We start from the raw sequence: 27,511 nt of genomic DNA, 5'->3' as shown, positions 1-27,511 counted from the left end.
ATCTGGGGTAGGATTTCACAGGAGAGCCCTGAGAGGGTTTGTGATTCCAGACACCTTCAACTCAAGCAGCCCCATGGTTGCTATTAACTGTTTTGTTTACAGAACACTTGGAAGATGCGAACATAGTTCACTACATCACGATTCCCAGGGCCCTTACCTTTTCCTGGCTGTCAATGGCTTTGTACCGTTTGATATCGGCATCTGGCTCCATGAAGTCTCCAAACAGAACTGGCTGGGAGGGGACAACCTCATCAAAAGTGCTGCCTAGCTCCTCCATCATACTCTTCATCAGGTTGTCAAACCAAGCCCGGTCCTCCTTGCTGACCAGACGATCACAGAAGACCCGGCAGCTCTCATGGTACCACAGTCTTAGCAGGTGCAGTTTGTTCTGTTAAGAGATCCCAGCAAAACAGCCCCCATGAGAGAAGCAGAGAATTATTAAGAGCCTTGCTGTCAGGAAAGCTGGTTCCTGCGTGGCGTGGGGCCAGCTCCACTCCTGCTACAAAGCTGTTGGAGTGGGGAAAGAACTGGGCGGAGGAAACTGCATTCCCTTCTCCTTCTCAAAATCAACTCTTGTCAAAACATCTGCTTTGCAGGGAGCTCATTACAGCTTTGGCTAATCCCCCTTCTATTTGTCCATATGTCAGGCTTTCTTTGAGAGATTTTAATTTCATGTTGTTTGTCCTTATCTTTCCCCCAGTTTGATTTAATTTTTACTGTTTTCAGAAGTTCTTGTCTCTTTTTGGAAAGATCCTTTTATTCCAGTGTAGCACAGAACCAGGGTCCCAAGTATTTCTTGTGATAAGACAATGTCTACCAGCTAGACCGGAGCCAGAACAAGGTCCCTCAGGAGAGCTGAAGGGGCAGAAGCCTCCATTGCTACAAGCTGGTAACAGGAAAACACTTCTGCTCCTGTGTGGCCTCCTGTCTGGTCCCCTATGGCTCCATCCAGCTCTGAATGGCCAGGCTGTGTATACTGGCTCCCTGTGCTTGCTTCCATGCCAAGGCAGGGCTGGGGTGGCGTGACAGGTCTGTTCACTACTGGTACTAGGCAATATAGCCAAAGGGAAGATCACCACGTTCGTTGAACAGTACCAAAATGCAGCTTCAACAAGAAATCGAGGCCTGTTTGCAGGCCTGTCAATGAGACCCTTAACTGGAACATTTCTGGTCTTCCCCCGAGTGGCATGGCTGTGTTGATGGAAGGACTCACCTCAATCTTGCTGGGCTCAGCCATGAGCATGCCCTGGAACACCTTGGAGAGGTCTCTCAGGTTGAAGGTGTAATGTGACTTCGCTGGTGTGGGCAGCAGCTGGGATGTGATGGTCAAATACAAGCGGATACTGGCATCAACCAAGGGCTCGTTTAAGTCTTTAACTGCAAATGCTCCTGCTGTAGAGACAGAGGAAGGTGGAGAGGATGTCAAGGTGGTGACTCTGGGTTGAGAAGGTCCTAGCAGTGCAGACAGGTGGCACTGAGTGGCAGAGGTGTTGCTAGGGCTTGGCCAGGAACACACTTTTCTTCTGCTTACTTATGCAGAGACTGTGGGGACCTGACCAAGCACCTGCTCACTGCAGTGGACAGTTTGCCAATGAGTTTCCCAACCCAAAGGAATCAACTTTGGGGAGAGAAGAGAATGTATCACAACAGTTCTGCAGTGTTAAGACTTCATGCACCCCAAGGAGAGAGGAAACACTGCCAGACAGGTAATTGGTGCCTACTTGAAATATTCCAGACAAGCTTTCCTGCTCCCTCCTTGTACTCCTACAGTAGAGTCTCAGATAGTTTTAAGCTAGAAGGTGTGAGTGCCCTCTTAGCTAAACCACCTCGCAATTCATTTTGCTTAGCATATGCAAAGTCACTGAGGAATAATTTCTTATGCAATAGTCTAGCAAGATTTAAACACAGCTGCCAGTTTTAGAGCATAAAATACTTCCCCCCCCCCTCAATTACTTCCCAAGGAGTGTCTGTAACAAACTTGGAGCCCTGTGACTTAGTATTTTGTATGTTTCTGCATTATTTCCAAAATTCTTTTAATTTCTTTTTAAATCACAGCTAGATGCCTCAGTATGCCCCTAAGCTCATAGTCAGGTACTGATGCTTGTGAATATTGGAAGCACTCAGAAAGCTCTGCTTTGCTTCTCTCATAGCTCACTATTCTCATTCCTTCCTACTGGCAGTTTGCAGATGAGGGCACATTTGCAAAGATGATCCTAAATTCCCACCTTGTCAATTATGAGAGGACTCATTTCACTCCAAATGAACCCTTTTTTCTGGGTGGCTCTAGCACCATGCTTAGATCCACCCTGCTCAGCTGTCCACAGGCAGCAGCAGATGGAGAGTAACAGAAGGCTCTGCTTCCACAGAAGGCTGTTGTCTGGGCAAGTGCCTGCCTGCTGAAAGCACAGGTAAGCTATGCCATGCTGTGCCCATCAGCTTGTTCCATTCACAGTCTCTCCCTCTCTCTCTTATCTTTCTGCTCTTACTTACGCACTGGATCTCTGTAACTTCTTTCTCCTAGGAGTCCAGCTAGAAAAAGGCAAAAAAACTGAGTTACAGATTTACATACTGAGATGAAAGATATCTGTGTCATTCATCACAAACAAAATCCTCTTTGAAAGGCCGAGGCTATAGGATACCTTATGGAACTGTGAGAGCCAAAGTTGAAGTTTGCTGATTTGCACCAGCAGTTTGGCCCCGAGTCTAAACAGTGCATGAATTCTCTGTTTGTCAAGATTCAAACAAAACTTTCCCAAAAGCATCTTCAAGCAACTACTGCAAGTTCCAGCTTCCAACACTTTGATCAGACCATCGCTATTAATTGCTCCCCTTCCAATCTCCATTATCATCAGGTTGACTCGCAGCATGAGGAGGCGGCAGCTGTCTGCAGAACCTACCCATCCAGCTGCTGAGGATGCTGGAGAAGATAATCTTCTTGCTGCTTTCTTCCATCTCAGTGAAGGAGAGGTAGTTGAAATGGCGAGTGAAGCGTGGAGTGACAGCATTCCTTCCCCCTCCAGGAGGTCCCATGGCACAGACAAAATTAATATCTACCAGCTTCTTAAAAGTACCTTGAAGAGTCAAAAATCACGAATGAATGTGAAGTTGTAGCTAAAAACCCTCGCCACAAATCTCCGCAGCAGGTATGCACATCTACCTAACAGGGCCAATTCTGCCAAGAGTACTAGGCAAAGGATCTGCATCCTACCTATTTGTTTCCTGTCGTACCAGCCTTGGCGGTCCATCCACTGCCGAAGCAGCTCAATAGGTGGCTGAGCACCATATTTCTCCAGCACGGGCATGTTCAAGTCATCAATAAAAAATATGAAATACCGCCCAACTGGAGGCCCGAACACACCCTTCCGCCTGTAAAGACAGAAGCCGTGTAAGGATGCAGGACAACTCCTATTGCAAAGATACTCTTAACTTGATCCCAAAGCAGTTTTTTCTCCAGAGGCTTCCTAGGACAGCAGTTTCACCTATCCTTCCGCTTGACACTCCGTATACCCCTTTATTTGGGCCTTTGCACAGAAAAGATTCAGAGAAATGTTTGAGGCACTGGCTTCTTTCCAAACACAAGTGAAATTTTGCCTACTTATGCACAATGTCAATGAATAAATGCATACGAATAAAAGCAAAGCTTGAGCCCATGAATCTGTTGGAAACTTCAAACCACAGTGGCTGACCAGGGAGGCAAGAGGGAAACTGTTAACCATGGGGAGTAGGATTGGGAGTCAGCAGCCACATTTTCTCCCCTCATCAGTTTCTATAAAAATCCCACACCAGGGTTTGCAAACACCTGTGCTGTGAAATGTAGTATTTCTGGAATAACTAGAATTGGAGCAACTTTTACAGACCCTCACTAATGATCCTCACTTTCTTGCCATTCTATGAAGTCATTACTGGCTCTCACAACCCCAGCTCAGATGTGCTGTGTGTCCTATTTGCTATCCACAGCTGTGTGTCCTATTTGCTATCCACAGCTGTGTGTCTTTGGGGCCCCTTCAGGTCTTGGGATGAAACTAGATGGCCAAGTTGATAGACACACTAAGCGTAGGGATACTGCCTTCTCAAACATAGAAAAGGAACTTGCCTCTTTTCCAGTTTGCTGTCGATGAGATCCTGGGTTTGGTTAGCAGAGGTGCGTGCTGAAAATGTCAGGAAGTGGGTGATGTATCTGAGAGGCAAGTTCTTCAAAAGCTTGTCTGTAATTGTGAGAGTCTTCCCTGTGCCAGTGGGACCAATGCAGAGAACCTAGAAGCATAATCAGCAATGCAGCATAACCATAGGCATACAGTCTGTTTCCCAGCTCCCTGACATTTGCTGGAAGAAATGCAGGTTACTGCTCACTTAGACATTCAAAGGCTGGGAAAGGACAGGACAGCTGTTCAACAGATCTCTTGGTGTGGAAGGAATCAGACCAGAGAAGTATGAAATGGAACCGTAAGAAATGGGTAAAGAGGGATGGTAATGGGCTATCTAGCAACTGCTGCATTTTGATTGAACAATGGAACGTTGATATTCCTTTGGGGCACTGGCATGGTGTCTGAGGACTGAATGTAGAACTCCTGTCACTTAGGCACAGCTTCTGAGCAGAGAAATACCAATCCATGGGAATGGGAAATAATCTCAAACTAGGTTCTGACTGCAGTGCGAGAGGAAAAGGTGCTCCTGTTGATGAGACCAAGGCTGAAGTGAGACATCAAAGACAAAGCTGGGCACGTACTGGCTTATGGTTGGTGAGCAACAGCTCCAGCAGATAGGCCATTCGGACTGTGTTCATCGTGGGCACAATAATGTCACAGAAGTTGGTGTCAGGAACCATGGTGAACTTTGCGGTAGAGTCCAGCCACTTCTCCCAGCACACCTGAAAGGTATGGGTGTGTTTAGAGGGAGCAGTTGTAGCTATCCCCTGTGGGAAAAGGAAAACTATTTCTGCTGTGTCTTCCCTCAGATTCTGATGAAGAATTCAGGTTTCCAGCCCCTCTGCCTAGTCTTGCCAGCCTTACCTTTCTATATGGCACTGCTGTGAGTGTCTGATACATTTCTTTCAGGAGCGAGGTAGCTCAAGAATAAGATTATTGCCCCAGCAGCAACACACTTGCACTCCCTTCTGAAAACTGGGATCAAAAGGGAATGGAATACTCGTGATATTTGGAAGAACTGGAATTCTGTCCTAAGCTGACCCACCCTTTAGGTGCCCCCATGGCAGAGGGCTTAGCTGGGATCTTGTCTTCACATTTGGTGCTATTACCTGTGTTGCACTCAGAGGCACATGGAGGTTTTTGTACTTGTATAAGACATGGACGACTTGTGCTAGAATTAAGTCACAAACTAAACTCCCAGGGGCCACTATACAAGTGAGATGGAGGTTTTTGTCAGGGATGTGCTGGAGAACACTGAGAAAATGTGCATTCCTGACCGCCCCATGTGGCCTTCCCACAGAGGCAACTCTAGCAGCTTCTGCTAAGCCTCATGTAGGGCTCTTTGTTCTGCTCTGATTTCAGGAAGGGGAAGCATTTTCCTCTTTTTTTTTTTCCCTTTTTTTCAGCCCAGGGGCTGGTGACTGTCAACCAGATGGGCCTTCCATACCCTACTGCTCTGCTGTCTCCTGTGAAAAGATGGCATATTTGTCTGCTTTGCTCCTCCTCCAGCCTCTACTGCATGCAGCTCTTCTGCTGTTGTGCACTGCTTTCTAACACAGACCTTTCCATCTGAGCTTCTCTCTGTCCTCCTCCAGCTGCCACACTTGTAGAGCCCTCCCACTTTCCTGAGCACTGGCACAGGCACTTGGGTCTGAACTGACCAGCCCTTGGCTCAGACATGAATAATCTACTTTACAAACCCGAGGGCACGAAACAGCCTTCTTCCTTTAATGAAAAGCTTGATTTCACTTTAAACATTCTCACTTGGTTCCTGTAGGCCTTTCTTATTTGCCCTTGATGAGGAAATCCTACAAATCCTGCAGGACTGTATTGCTTCCTGGTCCCTCCCCCTAAATTTCCCAGCTTGGAGTTGAAAGTGAAATATTTTACCTCCCTAGCGACCTCATCCAGATCATCCTCAGCACTGCTAAGTCCAGCATCATACAGTTTATAATCATAAACCAGTCCTTCTTCTGGGAAAAGTAGCTGGATCTGTGAGAATAAAGCTGTGGTGAATGTGGCTGCCACTCAGCTGAATTCACAGGAGGATCTGCACTACCGCAAGGAAAATTTTACTAATGGGATGTTGCCCAGGCCAGAGGGCTCAGGTCTCTCTCCCAGATCTTCCAGCTCCAGGGGTCCCTTAAAGTTTGAGGTAGATGTGGTGCAGCAGCCCACCCATGGCATTCAAACAGCTCTGACCCCCATTCCTCCATAATGAGAGAGGATCTGCTTTTCCTTTACTCACCTTTTCCTTTGCCATCTTCTCCCTCAGCCACAAGCTGAAGGCCATGCGACCTTGGGAATCTCCAGTAGCACCCACACTCCAGACCAGGGCAAATATAAACCAGGGTTCAATCAGCTCTCCAATACGAGCTGCTTTCTCCTTGGGAATCATCCTAATTCCCTGAGAATCAGAGAAGGGCGGAAGTAAAATTCTCAGATACAGTTAAGATACACAAAATCCAGACTCTTCTTAATATGCTTGTAATTCTATTCAGCTTCTATGTAGCTTTTTCCAGCCAGTTTTTCACAGGCCTTGTTAATGTATTCTGTGGATTAAAACTTGCTATTTCATTGGTGTACTTGAGAGACTCCCCTTGCTGAACTAATATCACTCAACAGGAGCTGGGAGAAGAATTTAGCCTTTGGTTTTAATTTGAAACTTGTCCAGCCTTCTTCAATACTAATTCTCAAAGGACCTGCAATCTGAAGTGCATCACTGCTTAGCTCTGATCTCTGCTTTCCACTCGTTCTCCAATCCCCTCTGCTATAAATATAAGTGAACCTCTTCCCTCCAGCCTGGTAGGCACGGAGCTTATCTTTTGCTCTTTCAGTGGGCAAAGCATAATCCTTCCAGGTTTACCTGTGCTTTGCAGGATGTTGTATTACCTTCTTCCACACAGATGAGCTGTAGCATGACCTTTCTGTACCCACACCTTGTTCTCTGGTGACTAAACCTCTGCATGACTTAGTGCCCTTAGAAGTTACCGGCACAAGTGATAGAGGTAGCAAAATCCTACCTCAATGGGAATGAAAGGCTGAAACAAACTTTCCAAGAGCGTAAGGAGGCTCCTTGTGAGGTTACTGTCCGTTGAGGCAACTATCTCCTTCACAAACCTCCGGACAAAGCCAATGGCCTCCTGTAAGGAAAGGCAGGAACAGCTCAGCGTCACCATCTAACACATGTGACTTTGCTTTTACCTTCTACGGTTCTGCTTTCTCCTTGCCTCCCTGCAGGGTATGTTTAGCAGGGACAGTGTGACTGAGAATGCATCCCAAGTACCACTGTTTTGACTGGAGAGAAGCAAGTCAAACCCCTTGGTTCAGTCTTAAACCCAAGAAACCTCTAGGCCTGCCTTTTGGTTCTGCGCATCTTGTGCCATCACTGCTGTTAAACGGTTTGCTCCCTTCAGAGCCATCCTTTGCAGCTCCAGGTTATTCATTAAAATAGTGGCTTAGGAGCAGAGTAGAAATAACAAGACTTATTCTTACAACCTTCTCCCTGGAGTTACTCCACTGTAAGCAATGCAGCTGCATCAGGGATGATTTTGTCCAGAAGATAATTTTAAAATGAAACAAAACAAACTATAATGACCAGTAAGACTAAGCCACATCTATAGGGATCAGTGAATAACCTCTATTCAACCCAGGAGATTCACAGAGCAGTTTGTATACTAGTAGTCTGAAGTATTCCCACCATGGCACTTAAATTCAGGCCTTGACAAGTTTGGGCTGGTTGATATCTGAGCTGACAAGCTCCAAGCCATGGAAAGGCTGGAACAGCATGGTAGCTCACCTTAAGAAATCTCCTGAAGAGAGATGCTAGCTGCTGTGAAAAGGGCTGCATGATGTCTGGGATTTTTTGCAGCCAGCACTCAATGAAGGGCTCTAGTCCCAGGATGCTGGGTTCCAGGTAAACCATGCCACAGCGGGAGACTGTGGCAGGGGAAGCAACAGCCAAATCCTGGACTTCAAACATCATGGTCATGCTCTGGAAATTGCAAAAGGAAAGAAAGGAGGATAAGGATTTGATCATTGCTGATATATCTTTCAGCATAATTTGGTGGAGCTGAAATCTTTTCCTTTGTTGCAGAAGCCCTCTTTTTGCTGTAGTGCAGCAGAGGTCTGGACAACACAGGGATGCTACTGAGACACAAATTTCCATACAAGGCCATCACCGACATCAAGTGGAAAATAAAAGGCAAATCTGTTCCAAGAAAAGGGAAGGAAAACAACAGGTAGCAAAAGCAGGAGGGATGAGTTACCTCTGTCAGCTTGATTATTTCCCCTGAGCTGAGACACAACTTCTTATTGTCATCTAGCACCGTGTTCATGTTCTCAATCCACAAAGCATCAACTGGCCCATCAAACATGTACCACTTCTTGCTGGTGTCAGTGGCTGCAGCTCCCCGCCGGATGAGTGAGGAAAGGATCCCATCTGTCCTGAAAGGTAGGAGGAAGGCAGGGCTTGGCCCATTCTGGTTTTGCTGAAATCAATGGCAAAGCTTCCACCGTATAAGGCAACAGAACCAAAATCTTACTCTGGTTCATATGCCCAAGGATACCTATACCTCACTTGCTGATGAGCTACATAGAAGTCCATCTCGTTCTTTTACTGAGATATATTTCAGCCTGAGTGACACCATGAAACAATTTCTTTGGGCATTAGGATCTGGGTTTCATGTCAACTAACTATAAAATGCCAGGCTTCCCTTTAACGTCTCTGTCCTCAGTGAAAAGCAAAGAGGCCTTGCTAGCATCCAGTTTGGGTCATAGGCAGGTTATCTGCTCTCTGGAGGTGCCTCTTTTTCTCTGCCAAGCGTAAAGGGAGACAGAACAGCTACTCTGCTAATTCAGTTGGGTAACTATAGGTCACAAGGATGAATCCAGGCTAAAGAGCATGACTCTACCCCCTCTTTATAACTGAAGCTCCCCATCCCCAGATGCCTGTGAACCCAGGTGGTGCTGGCACTGGTGAGCAGGAGAGCAGACACGTAAGAAATACTTACTGGCTGTTGACAGCACGAACTTAATCTGTACATGGAAACCTGGAGTGCAATTTCCATTCAGGCTCTGGATTCTACTCCTATTATTAAATAATTGTCCGTTGTTTTTACAGAGCTAGTGAATTCCAGGGTATTGTTACTGAGATCAAGGGAAAACAGTCTGTTCTAAAGCTCAGCTGATTAAAACAGATGGATTTGTCTGTAAATACATTTTACATGGCTGCTGTATTTTTCTTTTTGTCATGTTGATGTGCTTGTGTGCTGCCCCTGGATAGAGTCACACCATAAATAAACTGTCAGAGCTTAGCTGGAATATCCTATAAAATGTCCTTCAGTAAATATGCACTAGAGCCCAGGTTGGGAAGCTCTGGGTCTCAGCATCAGTAATGCTTACTTGGTTGCACTTTTCCTAGAGGCAGTTAGTTTCATATTCATTTAGTTTCTCTTGTTTTATACAACACAGTCTTTAGCTTTGCCCCTGAGCAAATGGTGGGTGACAGGGCCAAAGGGAGATTCACGCTGCTTCTCGCACCTTAGCTTCTGCATAAAGTGAGCTGCCAAGTCAACCTTCGGTCACATATGGAAACATAAGCAGTAGGACCTGGCTGTCAAGAGGGCAAATGGGCTATTGGTTCTCGCTTCCAAACCATGTAAGCAAGCAGGAGCCCTGGTAACAGGAATGAAATGCCTCTTTATGCCTGAAAGTCACTCCTCATCAGTCAAGGCCACCAGTGTATTTATACAGAACAATTCAAGTGCGCAGTACAGAGGTCACTTTTCTTTAGAAGCAAAGCAAGTGTTTTTAAGCTGCTGTATCTTAAAGCAGGGGCATGGGCTCCAAAGCAATTGAATTATTGTTACACAGTTAATGCTGCAAGCTGAGCTGCAGTAACTGTCTGGGCATGTGCTGGCAGCCGGGCCGAGCACACAATAAAAGATGTCAGCTTAAATCGCTGTGACTGGCTATTGTAGCTTGGTGAGGATAAGGACTTGATCGCTTCTGGTTTTATGCCACTATCCTAAACAGTTCTCAGCCTTGAAGAGAAGACACTCAAGACCAGAAGAAAAGTGTTTCCCATCTGGGAGGAGGGAAAGTAGGTTTTGTACTTTACCACTCATGCGTTAGCAAGTTGAACTCTCCATATAGCTGGCCCATTGTGATGGATTTGGGATTCAGTACAAAGTAGCTGACTGCTTCGTAATTCCCACCACTGGCTGCAGGCTGACCTTTCAGTGATGTCATTGCAGCTGCCAGGACTTCATAACTCTGCAAAAGCAGGAAAGCAAGAGAGTTAACTGGCATGGCTCCGTAACAACAAAGCCACTTGCTCTCACAGCAACTGCACTCAAAAGGCAGTAAGAAAGGAAACAGTGAAGGATAATGTCATAGTAAGGAGATACCTGGCTGTATTCACAGAAATGAAGCATTCTAGATGCAGGAGGGGAAGAGGTTAGATCTCCCATGCAAGAGGCCTGAAGCATCTCAAGATGTCAAAGTATGCTTCAGCCTTAGAAATCTGCAGCAGAGTTAATAAGCCTCAGTCTAATCTTCCAACTCAAAAGAGTGAGCTGGTAATATACTTCCCCGTGGCTATAAATCAATACTAAAAGGCAGCATCTTGGTGCCCTGACTTCTATCTGAGAAAAGCTGGAAATGCTGGAGCGTGAGTCTTCCGTGAAGCTCAGTGCTCTGCATCACTAGGTAGGTAATGGTTTTCTGGGGCCAGCACAGTGTCTCATCCATACCTTTGTCTTCCCAGAACCTGTTGGCCCCACCAGCATAAGGCCATGACGAACCACAGTGGTTTCATAGAGCTGGATGCACTTAGTCACAAAACCTGTAGAGGAAGATGATACAGAGTGGGTCTGGGACCAGCTGTCTTTTTCCTAGGGCAGGGCACTGGACTAAAAGCCCAGGCCCAGAAGGAGCTGGTAGAGAGCCTTTCCTCTCACCATCAACATCCTTCAGATTCTCTCTGATGCAGGATTTGCGAATGGCTTCTTCCAGGATACCATAATCAACAGGCTTTTCTCTGATCTTGGGAAACAAATCTGAGACAATACCATTGAAGAGCTTGAGGTCATCCTGCAGGAATTTGGGTACATTGGCATCCCTGATAGCCCGCAGGCAGATCAGCTCCTGCAAAGATTTAAGAACTCAGACTTCAAAGATCCTGCCTCTCTAATAAGGCTGCAGAAAAGGCCACAGAAGTCTATGACAGTGTGAAGTATAAGCACATTTACCTCATTCATAGTAGGATTCTCTCTTTTGAGATTGCCAGCTGTTGAGATAACAGTCTTCACAGCTCTCATCCCAAAGTCATAGTGGTCCTGGAGAAGGCACAGGGGAAACAATGTCATCAGATACAGGAGCATCACCTAAAAAAGACTGAACCTACACATGCACTCAGCAGAGAAGAAAAATGAGGGAATTATGCCTTCAAAACAACTGTCCTTTCCATCCAAGTCTGCTGTCTGGATCCTTCAAACAGCTAACTAGTCCTCAGCTGTACAGACTATGGGTGAGGAAGAGGGGAATAACTGGATGACAAAAAATCCTAGATGGAGAGAGAAGTAGGCAGGGCTGCTTGGCTCAACTGTTCTGCCATTGTAATCCTAACTAGGACTGCAAGTGAATGAAATTCTGGCCACAGGAGGAGAAATGAGAATTAGAAAGGAGGGAGGCAGATGAAGAATGGGTACTGTGACCTTTCTGTGATACGTTATCATGAGGCACCAAGAGAATCATCCAGGTACTTTGTGCCTGTGTTGAGAAAGCCTCACATTCAAAAAACAATATGGACATTAAGGCATCTACCTGGGTGCTGAGCTGCTCTGACAATAGTTTGAATGTTGTGGTGATCTTCTTTGCAAGGGCTTTGGCTTCATTAAACCCAAAGGAGTACAGTGAGATCTCAGCAATCATGGAGTAATCTGGGACCATCATAGCCACGGGACGAAAAAGAGCCTGAAACATGCAGTTCCAACATGAGATCAAAACACTGTTGTTTCTTGCTTTTTCCAGCAAACTGAAAACACTAAGTATCAATCCTAGACTGTTCAGAGGACACCAGCATGAGTGTGCCTGGCACCTCTCAGGGTAGCATCCCTGCAGACTGCAACCTGAAGAGCGCCGGTTGCTTACAGATGTGATTCAAATCTCAAAACTATTCTAGAAACTTTCCAAAAGCATCACATCCCAACCCTTGTCATGGACACACTGCTGGTCTGAGCAGCATCCAGCACCTGTATTGCCCTTCTTTTTGTCTAGGCAGTCTGCGCTCCTTACCTTCAGGTTATCGGGCAGTTCAGTACGCCCAGCATACCCTGGGTTCATTGTGATGAAGACTGCACAGGATGGGACCAGTGGGATCTCTGTGCCTTCAAACATGAAGTGATCCACCTAGAAAATAAAAAAACCATGATCATCCTCAAAGAACAGAGCCTGACCTGCAAATTAAATAATGTAGCAGAATCTTCCAAGAGGAAAACAATGGCTTTCAGTAGTTAAATTGTAAAGCATGGACACACAGAGCTGCCCACAACTGCAGTGACTCAATCTGGTCCAGGATTATACAGGAATCCAGTATTACCAGCAATATTTTTCCCTGTTTAAGAAACTGGGCTCAGGGGAGATTTACTGATAAATTTTTTTTTTTTTTTTGGCTCTTGGACAGACTTCTATCCCTCCAGCTGTAAACAACATCTTTCCATTTATTCTGCAGTAGAGTTTGGACCTGAATTAATTCATGGCAGAGAGGGCAAAGAGAAACCTAAATCCTTTTTAAAGCTGTGTAGGTAGTGATTTCAGATGGGGGATAAAGCAATGCAGAAGAATTCACAGAGAGCAAGTTTCTAATTCCAAGCCAAAGTCAAGGAGATTCAGGTCTTAACCCCTCTGAGTCTCCAGAGAACAAAGCAGAGGCTGGCTGCTAGACTGGCTGCTAGCTAAGTCTCTGTGTAAAACCAACAATTCGCTTTACGTTGCAACCCTGTGTGTGCATGAGTATGCATTTTTTTTGCACATATTGGGTTTTGTGAATCCACTAAAGCTTAGATAACACATTTAGACAAATGTGGTGCTGAGCAGCTCATGGCAGAATGCTGGCTGCCTTATCACAGCTCCAATTTGCATCAGCTCAGTGGATCTGTATCAGAGCGTCTCCCACACCAAAGTCTGCTGGCACTGCAGCTCAAGCTGAGACGTACTTCAGCCTGCAAGAGTGTGGGCAACTGTGGCAGCACAGACTGGGGTAAAATTACAAAACCCACTCAGGATGCCGACTATGTAATGGCCTGATATGATGCACCACAGCTAGGGCATTACTCATGGCCCTGCAGCTCAAGTATGTCTGTCTGAGCTGCCCCTGAGCAGTGAAGCTAGTCCTCCATGAAGATGCACACAAAGACGAGGACTTGCCTTGACTAGCTCAAGTGGAGGATTTGTTTGTCTGTCTTTGCATTCACATGTTCATTACATACCCTCTGCTGCTGTGCTTTCTGAATGGTTGTGATCTGCTGGGCCACCACAGACAGAACCTCAATATCAATGCGGTTGAACTCGTCAAAGCAAGCCCATGCACCACAGCTGAGCGAGGAGGGAAAAATGAGGTGAGTCAGGAACATCACACAGGAGAAAACTTACACATATATATATATATATATATATATAAAAATATATATATATATATATAAACTTAAATATATATACACTGGGGAGGCAGCACAGAGACAAGAAGCGAACCTAAAAGGCCCCTAATGCCCCACAGCAGGTAGACACAGTTACAGTGTACTGGTAGAGCAGAAAGGGCTGCAGCCCCTTGCCCTGACTATGCACGACAGGCCATGTGATGAGTAAAAAGGTGCATGGTCCCTGCAAGATGATGGCAATGTCTGATCCTACAGTATGGGACAAATTCCGCATGTTACAAATTCGGGCTTGAAATAGTTGTCATGTTGAATTCCTGTTTTGTACCTGAGCTGTAAGTGTAGCAGATACAACTTAGACACCTCTTAAGTCCATTTTTTGGAGCTTGGAAGACTATGTATAAAGCTGGAAGCATGTATATGAGGAAGGTGATCTTCCCACAAGGCACAGTTTAAGAAAGAAGTTAAATTACTTACAAAGAAAACATCTGAGAAAAGAGTAACAGCTTTTGTTGGAGTAACTAATTCAGATTCACCAGTGTGCAACAGACTAATTGGACCAGCTCTGTTTGAAATGTAGAGAAGAGAGAAGCTTCTCTGAGAGGATCCCTCAGGGCTTAGAGCAGTCTCTCTTGGCTGCTCAATTTTGGATACACTCAGCAGATTCTCTCCTTCTCAAGATTAAGCAGCTTGTGGGCTGAATCTCAGTCCAATGTGTATGATATTAAAACAAAGGCCAGAGCTGCAAACATTTGCACAGGTGGATTACTGCATAGTGGATTGGTGCAAAGCATTTTAATTTTGCCTTAAATGAACAGAATCCATTTTTATCTTTTTTTTTTTTTTTTTTTTTTTTTTTAATTGGCTCAATTGTTCCTCCCTTCTGGCAGGAATTTTGTAACTTTGCTCATTCTGGAACACAGTAACCCCCTTACTAGGGCTTTGCTTGTTCTTCTGGGCTGCTACAAAAAATATCCACCAATTCCCAGTGGCCAGCATCCCTGTATCCTACCCACTCCTTGATAACGATACACAGCGTTTCCTTATACCTGGCTAATCCCTTGAAAAACTTTCCCATTGCCATGAAGTCAAGCTGGTCAGAGCAGTTGAACACTACAGTTTGGATTGCTAGTGCTTTGCCCAGGTCTTTTGTTGTTTCTGTTTTGCCTGTTCCTGCTGGTCCTGCAGGTGCTCCTCCAAATTTCAGGTGCAGAGCTCCTGCAAGCGTCAGATAACACCTACAACAAAGAAGAGACCAGATGATGAAAAGCCTTTCTGCTACTGATTTCAGTAAGGGAGACATATGATCTACCCAGCTGGAGACAAGCAGGAATCCATCCTTTATTATTCTTCAGAAGCACTTAGATATGCAGCATTCTGCAAAGGAGTTAGCTAAGCGGCCTTGATTAGTATTCATGGGGGCCTGCATGGATAAATCCTTCTGCCACTGGCTACAAATTCACTCTCCAGAAAAAGGACAGTTGAAAAAGGGTAAAACTGTTATTACCGCTGCATATTCTAGAGTATTAGATGCCCCTGTCTACTGGTTTGTGGAACAGCTCCTTAGGTATCAGGTGGGCATTTTATAAGAGTCAGAGCACAACATTAAGAATTAGGAGAGTGAAAGCAATCAGTCCAAGCACTGATCACTAGGAATACAGTAGAACCAATGCCAAGGTGTTTCTATGCCCTCATCTCAGGTAGTCCTTCACTGTACAAATGGTTTCTATTTACATACATTAAGCAGTAAGACCGGCATGGTCAGATCCTTGGTTTAATCCTCAGTGAGGTTTGTTCATCCAGAAGAAAAAAGAAAAAAAAAAAAAAAAAAAAGAAAAAAGAAAAAAAAGATACACTTCTTACCCAGAAAACAATCCCCTTACCTGTCAGTGAGGGGTGTGATAACCAGACGGCCACTGTTCCCCAGATACTCATAGCCATAGATAAATTCAGCATTGACCGCCCTGATGTACAGATCCTCCCGCTCCCAGTAGTATCTAATGATGAGTGAACACGACATCAGAAAGATAAACCCTGGCTGGCGACAATACAGCAGCTCATAAGACTACAGCCAGGTTTGGAGACCTGCATGCCAAGAGATTTCCCTCTTGAGAGAAGAAAGGGTAAGGTAACACAACAGGGTGGACGAGATCTCACAGAACCTGAAATTAGGTGTTGTATCAAACATCACACTCCTTGGGCAGGAGCATGGTCTGTCTCGGATGTATCCTGGCATCCTTAGCAGACTTCAATCCCACTCCTCATAGGGATGTTAGAGGCGACTCAGGAATACTGTTTACAGACTATGAAACTCTTGTTTCCATATGTCTTGGACACAGCTGATGGGTAAGGAGAATGAAGACTGGCCAGGGTAGCTACATGAGATTCAACAGTTACGCTCTCTACCTGAGCTGGGAGATCCACTCAAAATCATTCACGCTTGTCACATTCTCCTCAATGAGCTTTGCTGCAACATCCTTGGCGTGGACTTCAATCACGATAAGAGCTGACAATACTGCTCGCTGCATCTTGGACAATTCTCCACGGACAAGGGCAACCAAATCGCCCAGCTGGGAAAGGAAAAGAAAGTGCTCTGAAGCAATCCATATCCCAAAGACCCAGGCTGTACAAACACAATGCAATCAAACTTATGGCATGCTAAGTCCAGATCAGAGGCTATGTCCAGGCAACTTCTGCCTCTTCTCTTGTCAGAGATACAAATGACTGCTCAGAAAGCAAACACTGCTCAAGGCTGGCTCAGAGCTGACTTTTACCTACACTGTTACCATGATCTGGTGAAAAGAAAGAGTTAGAGCCACCATGAAGCCCAGAGCTAATACCTCCCAGGTATTAGATGTGATTAGATGTACAGAACAGATATGAAGGATGCAGTTTTGATTTGATGTCTACTGTCCAACACTTCAGTTCTCCTACCTTTGACTTCTTCGGTGACCCTGGAGAAGTTACCTTTCACCTTGTTTCTGTCTTCAAGTAATGATCACATTAGGAGTCCTGTGGTTTATTGGAGGTTTATGATGACAAATATTCTAATGATTAAGATGATAAATAACCTGTTTTTTCGGCTGGTTTTGAGCTGCACTATGCAGAACTGCGTGTCTCTTTCTCCCACAGTACTGTCCTGGCTACATTTATAAGTTATCTGAGGTCTGATGATTGAAAAAATCTCCATCTGGCAAAATCTCACCCTTATATTCATTTTCATACCTGAGTACTCAGCTGTGGGAAAAGCCTGTTGGACAAATCTCCAGCTTCCAGAGCTTCAGACACTTCCTTTGTCCAGAAAATCTGGCAGCCAGCAATGACCACTTGGCCAGGCCATTGCAAGACCCATGTAGTACGTGGAGCCTTAAAAAAGAAAAAAAAACCCAACCCCCCCCACCAAGGTGGTAAGACAATGATTTTTGGTTTTATATCTACATCTCCCTGCTCTGAGATGCGTGATTCACAAATAAGAACTGAGTTCCTGTCTGAGACGCTTTCCTTTGTTTTTCCTCCAGTTGCTGTGAAGAAATCTTCAGGCAGAGGCTCTCTGGACACTGGGTACAGCAGGTACCTTCTCTCCACTGTGCCATCTGCAGGTTAGTAACCAGTAACAAGTGGCCAGCAGCAGGTGAAGAACAGGAATCTGTGAGACCCAAAAGAATGTTTCCCCTCCTCTGACCTGTTCTGACTTTCCTAGTTTCAAATTTTCAGACCGAGTAGAAAACAGTAACAGAAATATTTGAGGCCTTTTCATTTCTTAGCCTTTCTGCCTCCTAGACCCAAAGAAAAATTTACATTTTCTAGCAGCATAGCTTTTACACAGAAACCAGAGCCAAGATGCAACCCCTATGCATTGATTGAAACCAATAGTTCATGTGCCTTGGTTACTTTTAGAAGCCCCTAGCACACTGTGTGAGACATGAGAGAAGAAGAAGATCCTTATAACGAGGAAGTTGCCTGGAGAGAGAAATAGATGTGGATTTGTACAGGGTTGTTCTATGATATTGGGCAGTGCTCTGTGGCCACTGAGTGAGTGTGCATTCTTCTGGACAGTTAGGTGCTTGCTCAGGTGCGCATTCTGCACTTGGACCCACACACAATTGGATTGAAGATTGTATTTTAAAACTAATAGACTATCACAAATTCACCAGCCCCATCATCACTGGTGACCTCTATGGCAAGCCTGCAACCATCAGAGACCTATCAGTCTGTGATAAAAAACTCTTACCTCTGGATAAACACCAATTGATCTTTCTATGTTGTCCCGTACACTGGCCTTCATGGATTTCTCCACTTCCAGCAGCCAGTCCTCCACATTGTCAGTGGGATAGATGGGAACAAAGAGCTTCACCTCTTCTCCTTCGGCAGAGTACATGTGTGTGATCTGTAGGTCCTCCTGGAACAGTAGCTAATGGAAGAAGCACAACAGGAGATGTGAATGGAGGATTTCCTTTCTATCCTTGCCTCCCTGCCACTGGAGGACAGCGAGGCTATAGCGGTGTACGCACATTATAAATCCACTGCTAAACTTGGCTGTCAGTAGTGATAATAAAGTGTGCGACAGATGTGCAAAATGACCTCTCCAAAAAATGGAGGATGATTGTATGAAAACAGAAATTCACACCACTGGTTTAACTTGAGTGAAGCAAATCAAATTATAGGTAGGATGAGCATTTCGCATTGCCTGTCTAGCATTCAAACCCTTGATTCCTGTTCAATTCTGTAGATTCAAATCATTTCCCTTGAGGTCACAGTGCCTGGTTTTAAGAGTAAAATTTTAACAGCTTCTTCAGTGCCCCAGCATATCACTGAAAGTCTCCTTATTTATTCCAATGGCTTTGCACCAGGTTTCTAGCTCAATTTCCTTTCTATTTTCCCAGCTAATGACTAGGAGATTGGTTTTAGTGTCTGAGTATTGTGGTGGTGTGATCTGTGACTAGCCATGGAGTCTGAAGTCTATTAGGAATAATAAAGAGGAAAGATAGCCGGGTTAAGCCCAGCTCCTAAGTAGGGATGAAGGCAGAAACTTAATTTAGTTCAGGCTTGCTCGCTCTCTCCCTCCTGAGGCTTTCAGCAAGAGTGGGATTCCATCCCAACCAGGTGCCTGTGAGTAGACAGCTAAGTCTGAGCTACTTCTCTTGGCCTCCATGGTGAGATGGACAGACACGTCCAGAGGGAGTGTCCTCTCTTCTTAAGATAGGTAGCTCAGGGAATTTCTCCAAGTTTCCCTTTGCAGATGCCCATTTCCTCCACGTTGTCTTAAGGGCAATTGAGGGTGCTCAGTTCATGGGCAGACATCTGGGTTTGAAATGTCTAAAGTAAGGTTGCTTGAATCTCACTTTAGGGCAGGGAGTACCTTTCAATGCCTACATACAGTTACAGGTTTCCAGGAAATACACATCCACACAGCAGAATGTGAACACTCCTCCAGACCTCAGAACACCTCCAAGTTCCCATGACACCAGCTTTTCAAAGATGGCCCAAGCCCTAGCATGCTTGCTTTGCCTACCTGTGCAATATTCTCAAAGCATTTGCGGAGGTGAGGTTGTACAGCCGTGGGGTCTTTCGTCTGAGACAGTATTTCTAGCAGCTCATCATCTGAAAGGAAGTAGAACCTAAAAACACAAGAGGGAACCATGAGGGGAGGCTCTCTTCACTGCAGCATCAGGGGCTACGTGCTGGCAAGCTGAGGAACAAGACTATGGCTAGAGACACTGTTTCTGACTGCCCACTGATCTCTTTGTATTTGTGTAGGAGATTAGCAGACACAGTCCAGCCATCTACCTTTCTGTAGAGACAGACTTCTCCATCTGCAGAAGTCAGTTATTCCCATGCAGGGTGGGTTTAAATGAGTATCAAACAACAGAAGCATTCCTTCAGGAACAAGGGACTGAGTTACATGGAGGATTTTATTGCACCCCATCCTTTCTAGACAAAAATGAGAGGCACAGATACGCAACGATGCTACCAGGCTGCCCTTAACTCACATTTGTGTCTGCCTCGTTTTCTCCCCATCAGATGGCAGCATTGAAAGGCACAGCCTTACTTATATTTGCAGTCTCGTGACAATATCCTAAGCTTAGATTGTTTTCCTCTTTCTTGGCAGAGTTAACTGGAGTGAGCCTCTCGTTTCATATTTTCTAAACCAGAGAATGTGGTCCAGCCCACTAAAATTTGGGATTACCTGGGAAAAGCACTTCTCTTAGTCTCCAGATATTCACTCAGCCCTTTCTGCACAAGTTCAAGTAGTTTGTTACATTTTTGCAGGTTCTCCAGTAGCACAGGATCAGGGCACAAAGAAATCACCTATAAACAGAATGGAGAAGAGAGGGAGAATCACTATTCTGAGCATGTGGGAGATAGGGCAGTGGAGATAATTGGGCTGCCCAGTGATGTTGCTGATAAGATTTAAATGAGTCACTCACAGGAGTACTTTCACAGGGATTTGGAGAGGTGTGAGCTTTGTGGGCAAGGGGGGGAAACAGTGTTTATGGATGTGACAAGCACATTTCTGGGTTCTCCTAAATACCAAAATGTGTAATATGGAATATAAGTGGTGATGGAGTCCTGGGAAGCAGAGACTGGAGAACAGAGGAAAGCAGAACATTGTGAAAACAATGGCTCTCAATTTAAAGAGTCAGTCTTGAGGAGGTGAAGGAGTTACCTTATGGATTATGATTGTAACAGGGCTGGTTACAAGAGTCATAGGAGGCAGGGAGTCTGTGTGCTGAGGAGAAGGTATCTGGTGGGGTGGACAGCTTGGCGCAAGGCATCTCAGGGAATGACTCTGTCCATTTGGACACCGGAACGACAGGCCAAGTTCCAAGAGAAAAGACCTAGCACACTGCCCTGGGCAAGGATGCATGGTTTATACAGTGCTGCTCAGGCCCACACCACTACAAAAATGATGACTCAAAGGCAGTCCTTGTGTGAGCACAACTCCAAGGAGTTTGGGATACCTGCACTGGCTTTCATCAAAGCACATACCTCAGGGTTTTCGTTAGCATTCTTCATGATGTTCCTCCAGTCCCTATCCATGGCCTGGTAGCGCTGGCTTTCCAATGGGAGCTGTCTTTTGATGTCCTCTGACCTAAAGATTGGCTCCAAGTAGAGCCAAGAACGCTGGCACTTCAGCCATTCCTCTAGGACATCCTAGTGGGAAGCAAGAAAAGCGTATCAGGACACCACGCTATGAAGATGTTCAATAAAACCATTCAAACTGTGCACTAAAATGGATTTAAAATAAAGAGGGGGAGTGGGGGGAGGGGGGGAAGAGGTGATGCTGCACTTAAGACCTTTCATAATTCTAAAATCTATCTGCAGCAACAGAGGCTGGAATTTCCTTCCCAAATAATTAACAATTTCCTAGCAATCTCCTAGTCTCCTTTGCTAACTGTTGTCAGCAGGCACCAAAATCAACACTCACTAGTTTAATGGGGGTAGTTTAGAAACATGTGCAAGCCAATACTAAAGCTCAAAGGGTCTTTGTGGTGCTAGGTCAAATTGCTGTGGCTAGTGTTTCTGCATTTTACAAAAGATGGCACAACGTGAGCACACAGTTAAGATGGGGATTTTAAAAGAGCTTTTTGGGGGAAGAATAATGACAAATAAAATATGCCAGACTCTGCAGTTCTGTCATATCCTTTCTCCTGCCTGATGTACCTCAGCCTCAGTCTTGACTATGAAATAACCCATGAAAAGATCTTTGAACAGCACTCTGAAATAAGAGCATGAATGAAAAGCTAAACATTTAATTTAGACATCAGACAGGAAATCCTGTTTGTCAGGCACTCCAAGGAGCAAGAAAATTAGGTTGGAAGAACATCTTCCTCCTCCATTTTCAGGCATGGGAGGTTGGAAGGTACGGAGAACCTGCCCAGCATTGCAAAGCAGTGCAAGTGTTTGACTCCCTTAGTCACACAGCACTACAGTTCCTTGAGCACAGGCAGCCACCTGACCTAGCAAAAGGTGGGGTTTTCCAGCAATACAGACAACAGTGTTTGCCATACTCCATCGGCTAACCTGATAAGCCACTTCTCAGAAGCTGATTCATGGGCCTTTAGTGATAGGAATGAATGAAATCAAAAGAATGGGCAGGAAAGGCAGGATGAATACATGGACATCACCACAGCCAAACCCACAAAGTAAATAACTGGGTTTCCCCCATGTCACCTACCATCTTAGGGCTTAGAGTAGATTTTCTGTATCCTCATGAGGCAAGGCTAGCATCTGGTAGCCCAAGGCCCAAGCACACCCAGATGGTAAGCACCAATAAACAGAATAAGGTAGTTATGAATAACAGATAACAATGCTGCTGTGCAAACACCAGCATCTACACAGAGTTCTCCAGACAGATGCTTGTATTGGAATTCTCCTCCTGCAGCAAAATGCTATTTTGCTGGCTGAGTCCTGTTGGGTGCTGAGCACTCAGTCTCTGGTTTGATGAAGTAGTGCTGGCACGGTCTGCCAGATCCTGCCCTAAACAGCAGTCTTCCACATGTGTTCCTACACTGAGATGTGAATGATTAGCATGGATTTTACTGGGCCTGTAACAATCTGTAAGGTCCACTTAGTTTAATATGATTACAGACGCCAGAACAGGACTATTCACAACAATGGGAGAGTCATGGCCCCACCAAAAAGTGTTGCAATAGGCAGCAAAAGAGCTGGAATTTCATCACTACTGTTTGCAGAATAAGGCTCTGAGTCTACCCCCTCTTCTACTAGAGTCAGAGGGCTTTTGACAGGCCCTTTTCCCCACTAAAGACTGATGTTTTCTTCATCGTTGTCCTCCCAGTTCCCTAGCAGCAACTACACAGTGCCCATGTTCAAGCATGGCTGCCCAGCGCAGCCCAGCTGCCTGCCTTCACCATGTGCGGTTAAGAAACCGATACCTGTGTCATCTTCAGTTTATTTTCCCATGTGCTCATCCTTTCCTCAAAAGGTTTCTTGAATGGTGAGAAGGACATGCTCTGAATCATGACAATGTGATCATCTAGGAGCTGAGAAGCTTCATCAGTATTTCTCAGAATAAAGGTATCTGTGTCTTTGTAAAGTACCACAGTAAATAAGACAGAACTCCATTCACTCTCAATCTTGTCGAGTGCCTGAAACAGAGGGACAAACAATTTAATTTTCAGATACAACTGTACAATGGTTATCTCAGTTTCCTCAACTTTCTTAATGCCCCTCTCTAGCAAGTGACAGATTTTTGCTCTTTGATTCCACTGGAATCTGCAGCTGGGTATTTTATACATGACATACTCAGCAACAGCATGTTTCCTCCGCATTGCCTATGGACTCAACACCTCAATGCTGTCCTGAAAGGAACACCTGGAGGGAAAAAAGGGCAATTTCATCCCCAGGCCCATATATGCTCCTAGATGTACAGAGGCTGCCAGCAAAGTGCCTATTAATGATTATGGTTAATGATGGCTTTGTGAAAGGTGTAGCTGTCCATTAGGAACTCACCTAAGATTTCAGAGAACAAAAGCTGCCAGAAGGTAATGACTTTCAATCAGGACCATCTTAGGCCACATCTGAACTGGTGAACTGAAGCTGAAAGACTATCTAACCTATGAACCTCCAGAAACAGCAAGTCTTCCCTGCACATTTACTGTGCTAAAGAATTTGCTACCTCTGTTTCCAGTCACAGCTCCTCTCCCTGACATAACAGAATGCAGACAATCAATTTATTTTAAATTAAACAGTCACTAATCCCACAGTGTGGTGTGAGAGCCAACCAGTGGATTAGCATAACTGTCAGGCAGCGCAGTTATCAAATTCTGAATTTGAACACTGAAATTCCACACAAAGCAAAATGATTTCTTCTAGTGTTTGAACTCAGTTGCGTGGCCATTGCTCCCCTCTCCAAGGGCAGCAGCCTTTTTACTTATGCTGCAGAATGTGTCTAATGCTCTGGAACAACAGGAACATTACCCAGGGCAATGACTGCCTGCTCAACGTATTTGAGAAGCAACCAAAGACACAGCAAGTCCCATTCCCCTCACCTTCTCAATAGCATATTCCTTGCCAGCTATCTCAGCTACTTTGGTAATGCTCTTGATATGGTCCAGCAGGTTCATGTCCAAGCAGTGGCCAACTGTCAGGCTGGGTTCTAGCTTGATATCGACGTTTGTGTCTTCCCACAGCATTTCCCAGTGCCGGTTTCTCATGCCAGGATTGCACAGCCCTTGAATTAAGGGGATGTATAGTCTGAATTCTTCGATCTTGTCTCGAAAGTCCATTGCCACACCCTGGCAGGCTTTCAGGGAGAAAAACAGAACATCAGCAACAACAGTGCGTGAGGAAGTCACCTTAAGGAACTTACAAGAAGTTGTCTAAAGCCTGATTTGCTTGTAGACACATGGTATGGGGTAGGTAAGCAGCAGGAGAGAGCACTAGAGAATGCAGGTTGAAGTAATGAGGACACAAAGGCACTCTCTACGTGGCTACTAAGCAAGGATTCAAGCCCACTCTCAGAAGCAGACCCATTAGCCAAAAGTCTGTAAGAGGTAATTCCATGCTAAGATTAAGTGCTCCTTAGCCCAGAGCTCCCTGGAAAAGGAGAAGCATTAATTTAATTATTTGAAGCTCCATCTGCCAACAGATATTTTAGAAGCTCTGGTCACCATTACAAGATCTTCACACTTCCTTAACAAGACTGGGTTGTGAGTTATCTCATGCCCCAGCTCTGGCCATGTTAAACGGATGGACACTGCACAAAGGAGCTAGAAGCAGGCTAGGATCATAGCCAGCTGTGGAAATGGAAAGTGCAGGAGAGACTCTGCCAGCCTGTGGCCGCATTAGAGCCAAAGGTACTTCTGCCTCATAGGAAGGACAAAGTCAAGGAAAGAGCTTTGCTCTCTGGGGGCGCCCTGGAAGCCCATGTCTCTGCACTGTTCACATCCTGCCCTTTTTCAGCTTGTGCTATTGTAAGCAAAGCAATGGACAGGCAAAAAGCATAGGACTTGCTTCCTTTCCAAAATCTAGCTACAGCATGTGCCTCCTTTTACTGCACCCTGCGTGGTCACACTGCACACTCACAGCAAGGATGTGACCATCTCACACTCCCTGCCGGGTGGTATGCAAAGACAAGGCAGACTCAAGGACGAAGCGTATATTTTACCAGGTGTCAGGGAATATTGCAATGAATATGAGCAGGTATTCTTAGTATTTCTGTTTACCATAATGATTCATAGTTACTCACGCATCCACTCATCACCTCCTCCATTGGGGCTGATTCATGGCATTGTTTAAGAGCAAGTTCAAGTTAAAAAGGATGAATCAAAAATCTCCCACTGCAAAATATATTTCAATCTAAGCCATCTGGCAGGAGATTTTAGAATTAGCTCTAAAGAATGACCAACACATCTCTGAGAATCGTGGAATGGGAGGTTAAGCTCCAAATGAAGTCTCAATTCCAGCTTTACTAGGAGGCATGATGAGAAGACCTTCACATGAATTGCAAGGGTGGATGTGATCATTTAAACTTCACACACATTCAGGCAGGAAGGAAAATTGTTGTTACATTCCACAGATCATTTCCAGATTTTGCAATTTCATTTTACTCATAACAGAATCAAGATCTCTTCTGGTTTTCCATTAAATTCATTGGCCAATAGAGAAAATAAGATTGGCCAAGAAAACAGCACCTGGAAGACGCAGATTCAAGTTCCTTTGCTGCCTGACTTGCACAAGGGCTTAAACCCACATGTCTAGCCACTGGGCTAGATAGTAATTCTCTATGACTAGTCTGGATCATTTTACTTTATATAAATGAGTAAATATTAACGGCAACATAAGAGGGTGGCTTTTATTTCAGTACTGTCTTGGGAATTAGGTATAAAAGGGATTTGCAGCCTGGTTGTTTCCATGCCAAACTGGTACTTCAAGCAGCAAACTAGCATCTAGATGTGAATCATCATAGTTCCAGAAAAAAAAGTGGAAAATAACTTTGCTAGCATTTTCTCAGCTGGCTCTAATATACACAACACATCCATGTGACAACCTAACAATCCCTGTTCAGAGCACTCTGTGACATGCCTCACATCAAAATACTGATAGGCACCAACTTTCCCAGACTGCGTACCTACCTGGTGAATCCTTGAACTGCTTCACGCATCTCTGCATTGTCTTAAAAGAGTCACTGACATTCTTTTCTAGCTGCTCAGCCTCAATCTGCACGAGAGGATCATTCATCCAGTTCTCGTACCACTGCATCCAGTCTGACACTGTAGTCCAGAGGTCATAGTATGGCTGGAAGTCCTTAACCATCCTGGATAGTTTACTGTACTTTGGAAAAAGAGAAAAAGGAAGCATAAGCAGCAAGCGTATTCTTCTCTGGATGACAGCTTGCATGTCAAAAGGCCAAAAAAGGCACAAATCTTTTTTTGAATCTCAAGCAAGCAATGTGACGTGTACTTCAAGAAGGTGTGTCAGACTACCTTCTCTTGGGACCACAACACAGATTCCAAGGGAGAGCAACTAGCAGAGCTAAGCTTTATGCATTCAGGCCTGAAAGCATCCACTGGAGCTGTGCCTGCACCACGTCTGGCATGGAAAGCACTCTCCCCACTTGCCTCTACAAATGCTCTGCTGCAGAATGGGGAGATTTTGATAAGCAGTCCACACACAATCAGTGAAAACACACACGGCACATCATGCTGAAACTTGGCTCCTTACAGGAAGGAGTAACCACCGACTGAGAGGCAGGAAAGGATCATGTGAACTCCTACTTCCACTCTGCATCCAGACTAGGCTGGACATGGATGACAAGGATTCATTGGCAGCTGAACAGCTACAGGCAAAACGAGTGTCTGCAACTACATAAACTCTTGCCTTGGGAGAGCAGGCTATACTCGGAGCCCAGGCAGCTGCTGCACACCACTGTGCAAACAGTCTCATTCACGTCTAAATAACTGCAGTAACAGCCTTACAGAAACTGATGCATCTCAACTGCTGCTTCAAGACCTTCCCCATCCAATTCCTCCTCATTAACATCACTCAGATCTAAGTGTGGGCACACAAAATCTCTCACAGAAGCTCAGGCCCATGAGCAGCCTTCCACATCCACCTGGGATCAGCTCTTCTGCAGCACAGTGGTGTAACGGAGCACTGTGTCACACTACAGGACCACGGACCAGTTCACCAGATAAACCAAAGGAGCTTGAAGGACTCCTTCCTGAGGAACTGTGTCTCGTTACTTGCTCTACCTACCACCTAGAAGTCCCAACAAAGATTAGGGTCCAGTAGGTACAGGACCTGACACTTACATTAGTAACTTTCATCCCAAAGATTCTCTCCCTGCTGTTGTAGAGGATTGCCAAATTCTGAAGCTCCTTCAGCTGCTTCCTGACCTGCCTTGTTTTCTTAGCCAACTCATGAGCTTGGTTAACATCTGCCTGGATGGAAAATCCACCTACAGTCAGCTGGAAGAGAAAGGGCAGGCATAAGATGTAGCTCTGAAGCTGAGTGGTGCCTCTGGAGATCTCGGCTTCCCAGTGTGCTCTTTTGTTACAATCAAAGGCATGATTTTTATCCTCACAATTTCACCTCCCCCAGTCCAATTCCACGTCTGTTGGACCACAATGAAAGTGGTGAGGAGAAGCAATAAGCTCTGGTCAGGTGGTTGAAAGTGCAAATGTGATGACTAGCTGCTTTTCATTTTCCTGACAATAGTTAATCCCTGAGGAGTAGGAGCAGTAA

General features: G+C 45.2%; 1 protein-coding gene across 1 annotated transcript in view; it reads right to left on the bottom strand.

Annotated features, from left to right (window-relative positions):
- Nucleotides 1-27,511, bottom strand: part of DNAH1 (dynein axonemal heavy chain 1) — a 64,752-nt gene that overhangs the window by 21,869 nt on the left and 15,372 nt on the right. The window contains exons 15-45 of the mRNA XM_055710240.1: nucleotides 27,079-27,234; nucleotides 25,900-26,098; nucleotides 23,815-24,068; nucleotides 22,699-22,911; nucleotides 20,792-20,956; nucleotides 19,989-20,110; nucleotides 19,314-19,419; nucleotides 18,033-18,212; nucleotides 17,027-17,167; nucleotides 16,208-16,371; nucleotides 15,685-15,798; nucleotides 14,851-15,039; nucleotides 13,637-13,742; nucleotides 12,444-12,557; nucleotides 11,973-12,122; nucleotides 11,399-11,485; nucleotides 11,108-11,294; nucleotides 10,901-10,992; nucleotides 10,267-10,421; nucleotides 8,414-8,591; nucleotides 7,945-8,139; nucleotides 7,169-7,288; nucleotides 6,394-6,552; nucleotides 6,036-6,137; nucleotides 4,727-4,867; nucleotides 4,094-4,254; nucleotides 3,209-3,366; nucleotides 2,898-3,071; nucleotides 2,491-2,529; nucleotides 1,214-1,392; nucleotides 158-388 (exon numbers count right to left, since the gene is read on the bottom strand). Of these exons, the coding sequence (XP_055566215.1) occupies nucleotides 158-388; nucleotides 1,214-1,392; nucleotides 2,491-2,529; nucleotides 2,898-3,071; nucleotides 3,209-3,366; nucleotides 4,094-4,254; nucleotides 4,727-4,867; nucleotides 6,036-6,137; nucleotides 6,394-6,552; nucleotides 7,169-7,288; nucleotides 7,945-8,139; nucleotides 8,414-8,591; nucleotides 10,267-10,421; nucleotides 10,901-10,992; nucleotides 11,108-11,294; nucleotides 11,399-11,485; nucleotides 11,973-12,122; nucleotides 12,444-12,557; nucleotides 13,637-13,742; nucleotides 14,851-15,039; nucleotides 15,685-15,798; nucleotides 16,208-16,371; nucleotides 17,027-17,167; nucleotides 18,033-18,212; nucleotides 19,314-19,419; nucleotides 19,989-20,110; nucleotides 20,792-20,956; nucleotides 22,699-22,911; nucleotides 23,815-24,068; nucleotides 25,900-26,098; nucleotides 27,079-27,234 (4,731 nt within the window). The remainder of the gene's footprint in view (nucleotides 1-157; nucleotides 389-1,213; nucleotides 1,393-2,490; nucleotides 2,530-2,897; nucleotides 3,072-3,208; nucleotides 3,367-4,093; nucleotides 4,255-4,726; nucleotides 4,868-6,035; nucleotides 6,138-6,393; nucleotides 6,553-7,168; nucleotides 7,289-7,944; nucleotides 8,140-8,413; nucleotides 8,592-10,266; nucleotides 10,422-10,900; nucleotides 10,993-11,107; nucleotides 11,295-11,398; nucleotides 11,486-11,972; nucleotides 12,123-12,443; nucleotides 12,558-13,636; nucleotides 13,743-14,850; nucleotides 15,040-15,684; nucleotides 15,799-16,207; nucleotides 16,372-17,026; nucleotides 17,168-18,032; nucleotides 18,213-19,313; nucleotides 19,420-19,988; nucleotides 20,111-20,791; nucleotides 20,957-22,698; nucleotides 22,912-23,814; nucleotides 24,069-25,899; nucleotides 26,099-27,078; nucleotides 27,235-27,511) is intronic.

The sequence above is a fragment of the Falco cherrug genome, chromosome 4, assembly GCF_023634085.1.
Source record: "Falco cherrug isolate bFalChe1 chromosome 4, bFalChe1.pri, whole genome shotgun sequence".
Taxonomy (NCBI): domain Eukaryota; kingdom Metazoa; phylum Chordata; class Aves; order Falconiformes; family Falconidae; genus Falco; species Falco cherrug.
The sequence above is the reverse complement of the archived record's forward strand: the minus strand, read 5'-3'. Positions and strand labels throughout refer to the sequence as shown.